The sequence below is a fragment of the Tursiops truncatus genome, chromosome 12, assembly GCF_011762595.2.
Source record: "Tursiops truncatus isolate mTurTru1 chromosome 12, mTurTru1.mat.Y, whole genome shotgun sequence".
Lineage (NCBI taxonomy): Eukaryota > Metazoa > Chordata > Mammalia > Artiodactyla > Delphinidae > Tursiops > Tursiops truncatus.
Window position 1 is genome coordinate 22,317,287 of NC_047045.1, and position 12,644 is coordinate 22,329,930.

At 35.4% G+C, this 12,644-nt stretch overlaps 1 protein-coding gene across 7 annotated transcripts in view; it reads right to left on the bottom strand.

Annotated features, from left to right (window-relative positions):
• RNGTT (RNA guanylyltransferase and 5'-phosphatase) overlaps positions 1–12,644 on the bottom strand; it is a 249,817-nt gene that overhangs the window by 170,881 nt on the left and 66,292 nt on the right. For all 7 annotated transcript variants that reach the window (XR_002175216.3, XM_019929424.3, XM_019929420.3 and 4 more), the window contains one exon: positions 7,647–7,718. Coding sequence is in view for 6 of the 7 variants with exons in the window: in XM_019929424.3 (XP_019784983.1) it covers positions 7,647–7,718 (72 nt within the window). In the remaining variant the exon portion in view is untranslated. The remainder of the gene's footprint in view (positions 1–7,646; positions 7,719–12,644) is intronic.

A 12,644-nucleotide genomic window follows, 5' to 3' on the forward strand; every position in this document is an offset into this window, starting at 1 on the left:
CAGCGTGGAACAAAAAGCACATTCATAGAAAGATAGACAAGATAAAAAGGCAGAGATCTATGTACCAGAAAAAGGAACAAGATAAAACCCCAGAAAAACAACCAAACGAAGTGGAGATAGGCAACCTTCCAGAAAAAGAATTCAGAATAATTATAAGGAAGATGATCCAGGGCCTCGGAAAAAGCATGGAGGCAAAGATCAAGAAGATGCAAGAAATGTTTAACAAAGACCTAGAAGAATTAGAGAACAAACACCTAGAAGAATTAAAGAACAAACGAACAGAGATGAACAAAACAATAACTGAAATGAAAAATATACTAGAAGGAATCAATAGCAGAATAACTGAGGCAGAAGAACAGATAAGTGACCTGGAAGACAGGATGGTGGAATTCACTGCCACAGAACAGAATAAAGAAAAAAGAATGAAAAGAAATGATGACAGCCTAAGAGACCTCTGGGACAACATTAAACACAACAACATTCGCATTACAGGGGTCTCAGAAGGAGAAGAGAGAGAGAAAGGACCCGAGAAAATATATGAAGACATTATAGTCGAAAACTTAAATAACATGGGAAAGGAAATAGCCACCGAAGTCCAGGAAGCCCAGAGAGTCCCAGGCAGGAGAAACCCAAGGAGAAACACACTGAGGCACATAGTCGTCAAATTGGCAAAAAATAAAGACAAAGAAAAATTACTGAAAGCAGCATGGGGAAAACAACAAATAACATACAAGGGAACTCCCACAGCTGATTTCTCAGCAGAAACTCTACAAGGAAGAAGGGAGTGGCATGATATATTTAAAGTGATGAAAGGGAAGAACCTACAACCAAGATTACTCTACTCAGCAAGGATCTCATTCAGATTCGCTGGAGAAATCAAAAGCTTTACAGACAAGCAAAAGCTAAGAGAATTCAGCACCACCAAACCAGCTCTACAACAAATGCTAAAGGAACTTCTCCAACTGGAAAACACAAGAGAAGAAAAGGACCTACAAAAACAAACCCAAAACAATTAAGAAAATGGTCAAAGAAACAAATGTATCGATAATTACCTTAAATGTGAATGGATTAAATGCTCCAACCAAAAGACACAAGCTCGCTGAATGGAAACAAAAACAAGACCATATATGTGCTGTCTACAAGAGACCCACTTCAGACCTAGGGACACATACAGACTGAAAGTGAGGGGATGGAAAATGATATTTCATGCAAATGGAAATCAAAAGAGAGCTGGAGTAGCAATACTCATATCAGATAAAATAGACCTTAGGGCTTCCCTGGTGGCGCAGTGGTTGAGAGTCCGCCTGCCGATGCAGGGGACGTGGGTTCATGCCCTGGTCCGGGAGGATCCCACATGCCGCGGGGCGGCTGGGCCCATAAGCCATGGCCGCTGAGCCTGCGCGTGCGGAGCCTGTGCTCCGCGGCGGGAGAGGCCACAACAGTGAGAGGCCCACGTACCGAAAAAAAAAAAAAAAATAGACTTTAAAATAAAGAATGTTACAAGAGACAAGGAAGGACACTACATAATAATCAAAGGATCAAACCAAGAAGAAGATATAACAATTGTAAATATATATGCCCCAACACAGGAGCACCTCAATACATAAGGCAACTGCTAACAGCTATAAAAGAGGAAATTCACAGTAATACAATAATAGTGGGGGACTTTTAACACCCCACTTACACCAATGGACAGATCATCCAAACAAAAAATTAATAAGTAAACACAAGCTTTAAATGACACAAAAGACCAGATACATTTAATTGATATTTATAGGACCTTCCATCCAAAAACAGCAGATTACACTTTCTTCTCAAGTGCACATGGAATATTCTCCAGGATAGATCACATCTTGGGTCACAAATCAAGCCTCAGTAAATTTAAGAAAACTGAAATCACATCAAGCATCTTTTCTGACCACAACGCAATAAGATTAGAAATGAATTACAGGGAAAAAACATTAAAAAACACAAACACATGGAGGCTAAAGAATACATTACTAAATAACCAAGAGATGACTGAAGAAATTAAAGAGGAAACCAAAAAACACCTAGAGACAAATGACAACGAAAACATGACGATCCAAAACCTATAGGATGCAGCAAAAGCAGTTCTAAGAGGGAAGTTTATAGCTATACAAGCCAACCTCAAGAAACAAGAAAAATCTCAAATAAACAATCTAACCTTACACCTAAAGGAACTAGAGAAAGAAGAACATACAACACCCAAAGTTAGTAGAAGGAAAGAAATCATAAAGGTCAGAAGAAATAAATGAAATAGATACAAAGAAAAAAACAGCAAAGATCAATAAAACTAAAAGCTGGTTCTTTGAGAAGATAAACAAAACTGATAAACCATTCCCCAGCCTCTTCAAGAAAAAGAGGGAGAGACTCAAATCAATAAAATTAGAAATGAAAAAGGAGAAGTTGCTACAGACACCACAGAAATATAAAGCATCCTTAGAGACTATTATAAGCAACTCTATGCCAATAAAATGCACAACCTGGAAGAAATGTACAAATTCTTAGACAGCTATAACCTTCCAAGACTGAACCAGGAAGAAACAGAAAATATAAACAGACCAATCACAAGTAATGAAATTGAACCTGTGATTAAAAGCCTTCCAAGGAACAAAAGTCCAGGACCAGATGGCTTCACAGGTGAATTCTATCAAACATTTAGAGAAGAGCTAACACCTATCTTTCTCAAACTCTACCAAAATATATCAGAGGGAGGAACACTCCCAAACTCATTCTATGAGGCCACCATCACCCTGATACCAAAACCAGACAAAGATACTACAAAAAAAGAATATTACAGACCAGTATCACTGATGAATATAGATGCAAAATCCTCAACAAAATACTAGCAAACAGAATCCAACAGCACATTAAAAGGATCACACACCACGATCAAGTGGGGTTTATACCAGGAATGCAAGGATTCATCAACATACACAAATCAATCAATGTGATAAACCATATTAACAAATTGAAGGAGAAAAACCATATGATCATCTCAACAGATACAGAAAAAGCTTTTGACAAAATTCAACACCCACTTATGATAAAAACTCTCCAGAAAGCGGGCATAGAGGGCACCTACCTCAACATAATAAAGGCCATATATGACAAACCCACAGCAAACATCATTCTCAATGGTGAAAAACTGAAAGCATTTCCTCTAAGATCAGGAACAAGACAACGATGTCCACTCTTGCCACTATTATTCAACATAGTTTTGAAAGTCTTAGCCACGGCAATCAGAGAAGAAAAAGAAATAAAAGGAATCCAAATCGGAAAAGAAGAAGTAAAACTGTCACTATTTGCAGATGACATGATACTATACATAGATAATCCTAAAGGTGCCACCAGAAAACTACTAGAGCTAATCAATGAATTTGGTAAAAAAGTAGCAGGATACAAAATTAATGCACAGAAATCTCTTGCATTCCTATATACTAATAATGAAAAATTTGAAAGAGACATTAAGGAAACACTCCCATTTACCATTGCAACAAAAAGAATAAAATACCTAGGAATAAACCTACCTAGGGAGACAAAAGACCTGTATGCAGAAAACTATAAGACACTGATGAAAGAAATTAAAGATGATACAAACAGATGGAGAGATATACCATGTTCTTGGATTGGAAGAATCAATATTGTGAAAATGACTATACTACCCAAAGCAATCTACAGATTCAATGCAATCCCTATTAAATTAACAATGGCATTTTCTACAGAACTAGAACAAACAATTTCACACTTTGTATGAAGACACAAAGACCCCGAATAGCCAAAGCAGTCTTGAGGGGAAAAAAGGGAGCTGGAGGAATCAGACTCCCTGAATTCAGACTATACTACAAAGCTACACTAATCAAGACAGTATGGTACTGGCACAAAAACAGAAATATAGATCAGTGGAACAGGATAGAAAGCCCAGAGGTAAACCCACACACCTATGGTCAACTAATCTATGACAAAGGAGGCAAGGATATACAATGGAGAAAAGACAGTCTCTTCAATTAATGGTACTGGGAAAACTGGACAGCTACAGGTAAAAGAATGAAATAAGGAAACTCCCTAACACCACACACAAAAATAAACTCAAAATGGATTAGAGAGACCTAAATGTAAGACTGGACACTATAAAACTCTTAGAGGAAAACACAGGCAGAACACTCTTTGACATAAATCACAGCAAGATCTTTTTTGATCCTCCTTCTAGAGTAATGGTAATAAAAACAAAAATAAACAAATGAGACCTAATGAAACTTAAAAGCTTTTGCAAAGCAAAGGAAACTACAAACAAGATGAGAAGACAACCCTCAGAATGGGAGAAAATATTTGCAAATGAATCAATGGACAAAGAATTAATCTCTAAAATATATAAACAACTTATGAATCTCAATATCAAAAAAACAGACAACCCAATCCAAAGTTGGGCAAAAGACCTAAACAGACATTTCTCCAAAGAAGACATACAGATGGCCAAGAAGCACATGAAAAGCTGCTCAACATCACTAATTATTAGAGAAATGCAAATCAAAACTACAGTGAGGTACCTCACACCAGTTAGAATGGGCATCATCAGAAAATCTACAAACAACAAATGCTGGAGAGGTTGTGGAGAAAAGGGAACCCTCTTGCACTGTTGGTGGGTATGTAAATTGATACAGCCACTATGGAGAACAGTATGGAGGTTCCTTAAAAAATTAAAAATAGAATTGCCATATGATCCAGCAATCCCACTACTGGGCATATATCCAGAGAAAACCATAATTGAAAAAGATACATGCACCCCAATGTTCATTGCAGCACTATTTATAATAGTCAGGTCATGGAAGCAACCTAAATGCCCATCGACAGACGAACGGATAAAGAAGATGTGGTACATATATACAATGGAATATTACTCAGCCATAAAAAGGAACGAAACTGGGTCATTTGTAGAGACGTGGATGGATCTAGAGACTGTCATACAGAGTGAAGCAAGTCAGGAAGAGAAAAACAAATATCGTATATTAACGCATATATGTGGAACCTACAAAAATGGTACAGAGGAACTGGTGTGCAGGGTAGAAATGGAGACACAGATGTAGAGAACAAACGTATGGACATGAAGTGGGGAAAGTGGTGGTCGTGGGGTGTGTGTGTGATGAATTGGGAGATTGGGATTGACATGTATCCACTAATATGTATTAAATGGATGACTAATAAGAACCTGCTGTATAAAAAAATAAAGTAAATTCAAAAATGCAAAAAAAATTAAAATTTTAAAAATCTATGAAATAAAGCAAAAGGTACTCAATAAATCCTTACTGAATGAATGATTACAGACCAAGAGATGAAAAGCATGAATTAATCATTTTTACAGGAAAATATGGTTGAATCTCCTAAACAAGACACAAAAGCACAAACTTTGAGATATAGTGAGCTGGATTTCATTAAAATGAAAAACTTCTGTGAATCAATAGATATTAATATGGAAAACATATTGTTTGCCACATATATAACTAAGAAAGGATTAGAATCCAGAAAAGATAGCTATTAGAAGATTATTCAAACTTGCAGTTAAATCACAGAAGAAAAATTCAAACAAGTAAAAATAAACATGAAATATGCTTAACTTCATTAGTAATCAGGAAAGCAAATTAAAACAATCCAATTGACAAAGATCTTAAAATCTGATAATACCAACTGTGGTAAAGTGGTACAACTACTTCTGAAGGGAATTTAGCAACACAACAAAAAAGCTGAAGTCGCCAGTTTAATCAGAATCTCCATGATGTAGGGATGAGGGACTGGCTTTTTAAAACGCTTCCTAGATGATTGTATCCCAAGAATGAGAACTATCCTAAAGAAACCTGGACATACACACACAATAAAAAGTATATAAAACTGTTCCATGCAATAGTAGTATAACAGCAAAATATGGAAACCCAAATGTCCATCAAATGGAAAAAAGATAAATTCTGTATATTTATACAATGTAATAAAATACTAATTAAAGTGAGTGAACTAAACCTGTATGTATTAACACAAATAAATATCAACAAATAAGGTGGACCAAATGTTGGGTACCATAGTACAGTAGTACAATGACATTTATATAACAGTAGAAACACTGCAAAAGAATACACCACATATATCTTATAGATCTACACATAGGTAGTAAAGGTATTAAAAACATTCATGGGAATAATAAACATCAAATTCAGGGTAGAATCTGCTTCTGGATAAGATGGTCAAGAATGGAATGAGAGAGGTGTGCACAAGAAACTCCTACTGAATCTGTAATGATTTATTCCTTACTGAAAAGAAAGTGGAGTAAAAATGACAATGTTAAACTTCAACAAATCTGGAGGTCAGTACATAAGTATGCCTTACATTATTCTCTATATATTTGTGCATGCTGAAATTTTTCCTATTTTTTTAAAGAATTAGAAGGCTGTTGTCTCAGGCAAAGCTCCCAGACTAAGAAGTGAACCTGCACTGAACAATATTAAAGTGGAGTTCATTATCAAGAGGCAAAGGAGACAGTGCACCCCCATTCACAAAGAAAAAGGCCAACCCCATCCTTTACATCTCGTTATGGCCCAATGAACATTATTCCAATATCTGTAATGAGAATAAATCAATTCTGGAACACCTTACTTTTGAGGAATATAGTGGTCACAGACAGAACAAAAATAAAACTTGATTTCTGACTGAGTTTCTTAAATTTGAAACTCTGAAATATAGAAATTCAACAAAAAAATGAGATACATACATTGAACATTTCCAGGAAAAAATAATCTGGATAAATGCAATCCTGAATCTTACTACTACAATTTAAAATGTATACCCCTAAAAAAGAACTTTTTAAAAGCCTTGTTATAAATCTTCAAAACCTTATAACTTAACACTTTTAATTCCAGAAGTCTTAATTGCTTTCAGTCTGGTTTGAATACTAAGTGATTATGCAATTTGAATAACACGTCTAGAGGAATGATTACACCTTTTCATGGATATACACTACTGAAAGAAATTCTTGCATTTACAGAAGTCATCTTGTACTGCCTAAATAATTTAGTCATTCATACTATAATTAAACATTAACAGGAAAACAGATTCTTGATGAGTCTAACATTGCAGGAAATGGGTAGAGAATATAATTCCTATTTTTTTAAGCTATTTACAACAGGCAATTTTATATTTTGTTTTCAAGTTTCCTGCATGTACTCATGAATAACATATTTGTGCCTCCATGTTACACAGTGAACACTCATAGTTTCTCTGTTTGTTTTTTTTTTAAGTGACAGACTAATAAAATTTGGAGACTTTTTAATCAAGTACAGGATAACTAAAATTGAGAATTTTCCATTTTACAAAATGCTGTCTTATTTTATCACAATTAAACTTTTTTCCTTACTCACTTGAAGTTCCTAAAGAATCCAAAGACAAAGAAATGTGCTAAATATTAGGCAATTAAGAGAAAGAAAAGGAGACGTAAAAGTATTAATAAGGTATCAAATGGGTAATTTGAATGAGTCATCATTCTGCTTTCCTACTATCTCTAAGACAGTAGAACTTTTTATTTGTTAAAAACTAATTATTATCTCAGTGACATTTTTATTTTATAAATTATAAAAGGTACTTACATTGAATTTAATTATGTCGTATATCAAGTATCTAGGAACAGCCTGTCCATTTACTCTGTCAATAATCATTTCCTTTAAAGAGAAAAGAAGGTAAGTTTATTCATACTTTAAGAGCAATTTCTTTAGTTTGATTAAAATATAACATTCACACAGAAAGTACATAAATCATAAATATACAACTTGATGAAATTTCAAAGTGAACACACTTCTACACGGATCAAATCAATAGACTGCCAGCACCACAAAAAAACCCACCATGAATTTATTCTGTATTGCAATAAAATCATATGACAATATCGCCTCATTTTTTATATTTGAATTTCTATTCTACATCTTATGTTTGAATTACTAAGCAACTATTAGGATAAAGAAACTACAAATTTTAAATTCTAAATATCAGCAACATTTAAAAAATAAATTTTGCTAAATCATTATTGCTTTAAATTCTGTTGTATGCCAATTGCTTTAATCATAAAATCTATAGGTATAAATGGTGCCCTTATTATAGATAAAATCTCCATGTGCCCACACAGTCTTTCTTGGTTCCGTATCCCTCTACTATGATCAAAGGGAACAGGGCAAGAGAATATGATATCACATATCACAGCCATTAAGTGAAACGAACTTAAAATCTGCACTCTGACAGAAAAAAGATAAAGGACACTAAAGGATGATTACAGGCATATAATGTAGGATTTTTAAAATTTTTTTTCTGCCATGTCATGCAGCTTGCAGGATCTTAATAATTACCCAAAATATTAATTCTTAATAATAGGTTTTAACCTAAAATTATTATTCTTTCCTCATATTTTTCCTTGGAAACTAAACAGTCTTTTTATTATCTAATTTCATGACAATAACCACACACAACCATCTAAAATTACAAAGAACACACTGATGGAAGACAAATATATTTTCTAGTTTTAAGCAACTATTACCAATTGATTTCTTTCTCAAATATGTATTAGTTAAGCTACAGACATTTATTTATGGTTATCATCTTGAACCCAACAATTGACATAAATAATTTTCATTACTTTAAATTTGTTTACTGAAATATTTTTAAGTACTTGTATCTGAGAATTTTATAAGCCAACAAGGTAGCACCAATAACAGGTTTCAATTAATCTTTTCAAAAATGTGTGGATGGAAATTAAGTGGACTTCCAGGTTCAGAGAGCAGAAATCACAGAATTTCCCTCCCAAATTACCTGATGAAATGAGTAAATACATATCTTCTTCAAACAGTAAAACAAAAAAGAAAGTTTATTATCAGCAAACTAAACAAGTAAAAAGGAATAAACAAACCAGTAAGTTTAAAAACTGATAACCATGGAAACTACCAAAATTCTGGTAAAACAAAAAGGGTTCACCTCCAAGCCCACTAAACCCCCAAAACCCTACTTGTAAAATGACAAATCATTGATAACTGTCACTATTACATTAAAATATAGAGAAGGAAACTCGGTGGTTATTCTTGTCTTCTTTTTTCCCTCTTCCGATTAAAAAGTAATTAAAATAGCAGAACACTCCTCCTGTCTGAAATAAAGGCTACGGGACTGCGTGCTGAATTGGAGAAACAATCTGAGCATTACTGGAATAAAATATGGCTCCCAACTCGCTGAAGAAAACATTTACCCACAGTTTTTAAAAGAGAAGAGAACCCAGGGATTCTAACAAAGACCTAGGCTGTGTGGTGGACAAAATATACGAAGAAATGGTCTTCAAGGCACTAGACATCCAGCAACAAAGTACAGTAACTCCTAGGAAACAGTAAATAACTATATGAGCCCTACAACTGTCCCAGCTTATTGGTCGAGGAGAGTTTCCAGGCTTCAATGCAGGCAGGGGGAGCCCAGGAGAGCCCAGCAGTCTCCCTGAATTGAGAAAATAGACCAGGCTGTCTAGGGAGACCAATGAGGCTAGAGTTTTCACAGCAGAGGATAGGGTGGGAGAGGGACGTCTTCAGATAGACCCCCATGAATATTCAGCAAAGGAAGCATGTGAGGAAACTACTCAAGGTCAGGCAAAGAAGTACCCAAAAATCTTAAAGAGAACCATACATGTCACTCAACAAGGTTGGGAATAACGCCTGTTCCCACCAGCCAGATTAGAAAGTCTCATAACTCACAGGGCATTGAGTACTCAGAAGGATCTTATCTCAGTAGCGGAGGATAATTATCCCTAAAGACTCCTCACCTAACAAATCTTAAAAACAAGACTCAAAAGGCACAAACTAGTCCCAAGTAAATTAACTGCATCTCAGAACAAAGCTCAAGAATAGTTATAGGAATACAAAAATATTGAGCCCCCAACAAGGTAAAATTCAAAACGTCTGGTAGCCAATCAAAAATTACCAGGTATGCAAAGAGACAAAAATATACAACTCATAAAGAGGAGAAAAAAATCCATCAAAATAGGCCTAAAACTGTGAGCGATGTTAGAGCTAGCAGGCAAGAATATTCTAACAGTATTCCATATATTCAAAAAGGTAAGTAGAGACACAGAAGACTTAAAAAAGACTCAAATTCAATTTCCAGAGGTGAAAACTACAATGTCTGAGGTGAAAAATACTGTGGTTGGGATGAACAGTGGTTTAGATGCTGGAGAAGGAGAGATTCATGAACGTGAAGACAAATCAATACAAACTATCCAAAACGAAACAGAAAAGTTTGTTGTTGTTTTAATGAAAGAACATTAGTAATTAAATTTTCAACAGGTGGAAGGGTAGAAATGCACAAAAACATTCTACTTTTGATGAAAATTGTAAACCCACAGAAAAAAGATGCTGAATCCTTTATTATGGGCCCTACGAAAAAAAACCCAAAATCTGCATGTTTGACTTTCCTATCCTCTGTACTTCTCCATATTCCATTGCCTTTATCTGAAGTTCCCAGGCATCCACTCTTCTGCCTACCCATTTAATATTTCCTGAGCCCAAACTATACTCTATGCTCTAAGTGCTGGAGACATTAAGCACCCAGTCCCTAGCTTCAAGGGGCTCAGAGTAATAGAAAGAGAGGAAAATATATAAGTAGCTAGGTCGAAGGAAGAGCTACAGTTTTAATGACAGATGGCCATAAAGAGAGAATGACCATGTAGCTGTCTGTCTAAACCAGGATACTTTTGAGAGTGAGAGATGGCTATTAATAACTATACTAAGACAACAAGTATACACCTTTACTATTCCAGTCAATAAGGACACATTGTATAAACATAAGGAGAAGGAGTGGTTATTTCTACCTGAAGAGTAAGACAAAGGTTTGATAATAAGGTGAGAAACCCATTAGCTGAATCCTGAAAGATGTGGTAGATATCTTCTAGCAGGACGGTGGACACGCCAAATGGTATTTAAAAGGCATGGAGAAGGTGGTAAACTCTCCAAAGCTCAGTAATAGGTGGGACTTATGCTTTCAAGGGCTCACAGTCAAAGATGATGTTAAATGCTTAGGCGCGGCCCAGATATAAGGAATATTACATTACGTACTTTGGCTTTCATGCTTTAAGCAATGGAGAACCACTGAAGGGGTGTTTTGGGTTTTTTTAATATAAATTTGTTTTATTTATTTATTTTTGGCTGCGTTGGGTCTTCGTTGCTGCACGCGGGCTTTCTCTAGCTGCGGTGAGCGGGGGCTACTCTTTGTTGTGGTGTGCAGGCTTCTCATTGTGGTGGCTTCTCTTGTTGCAGAGCACGGGCTCTAGGCACATGGGCTTCAGTAGTTGTGGCTCACAGTCTCAGTAGTTGTGGCTCTCATGCTCTAGAGCGCAGGCTCAGTAGTTGTGGTGCACGGGCTTAGTTGTTCCGCAGCATGTGGGATCTTCCCAGACCAGGGCTTGAACCCATGTCCCCTGCACTGGCAGGCGGATTCTTAACCACTGCACCACCAGGGAAGCCCCCACTGAAGGGTTTTAATGAAAGGAAGTAATTAACTGTGGAAAACCTGTGGGCCTTCAAAGTTCACCTCAAAGGTAACCCATTCCTTGAAATCCTTTCAGATAAGGCCCACTTGGTTCTATTTATCATAGTTAAGTGATGAAATGTTCCTGAATTAGATAGCAGTGGTTGCATAATCTTGTGAATACTAAAAACCACTGACTTATATACCTTAGAATGGTAAATTATATTTCAACTTTTTCAATAAAGTTAAATTTTAAAAAGAAAAAGAAATCCTAAAATCAGTTCTTCAGAGTGAAGGAAAACGATGGAACCCCAGATACACAGCATATATTAAACGTCAGCTATGTACGTGTTGATTACACACGTTCTATAAATACAGGCACAACAAAAATGACTAAAAGGAAATACATCAAAATGTTAAAATTTAATCTCTTCTTGATAGTTGAGTTCTATTTTATAACATACAGACTTCCTAAAATTTTAACAATGAGCATGCATATTCCTTTATAAAAAATTAACAGATGAAAAGACATGCCATTTTCCCAAGATTTTTGTTATTAACTTTAATGATTAACTGTTATATCCTCCTCTTATCCTCAGTATAAAATTGACTGAACTTCACTGATTTGTTTCAAGTGAATTACTGCCGTATTTCTAAACTCCTATTTTCCACATTCGGTGGGTCAAAGAACATAATCTAGAGAGCAAAACAAAAGCTTAAACGCTCACATATGACAGCCAGACAATTAGGCAGTTTGAGTTATTCTTGGATTTGGAATTTGACAAAAACAATTTGCAAATGAAAATGTAGAAGAAACAGGAAACTACAGAGGACTGTTTTAATTAACTAAGTGGAAAAACAGATATGGCAACTATAATTCTGGTCCAAGTAAACTGACATCATGAATCATATTGCTATTTTAAAACCTCACAAGAGTCTATTATGTTGCTCTCAGTTATCCAAGTTTGGGGTGAAAATAAATAGTACTGCTAAGTTAAATCTGCAGGTGGTTAAGCATCTAATTTTTAAGCATTATTTCCTACCTGGAATGCCCTTGGCCCATGTCCAACAAAAATCTCTTTCTATAGAAATCTTCCCAT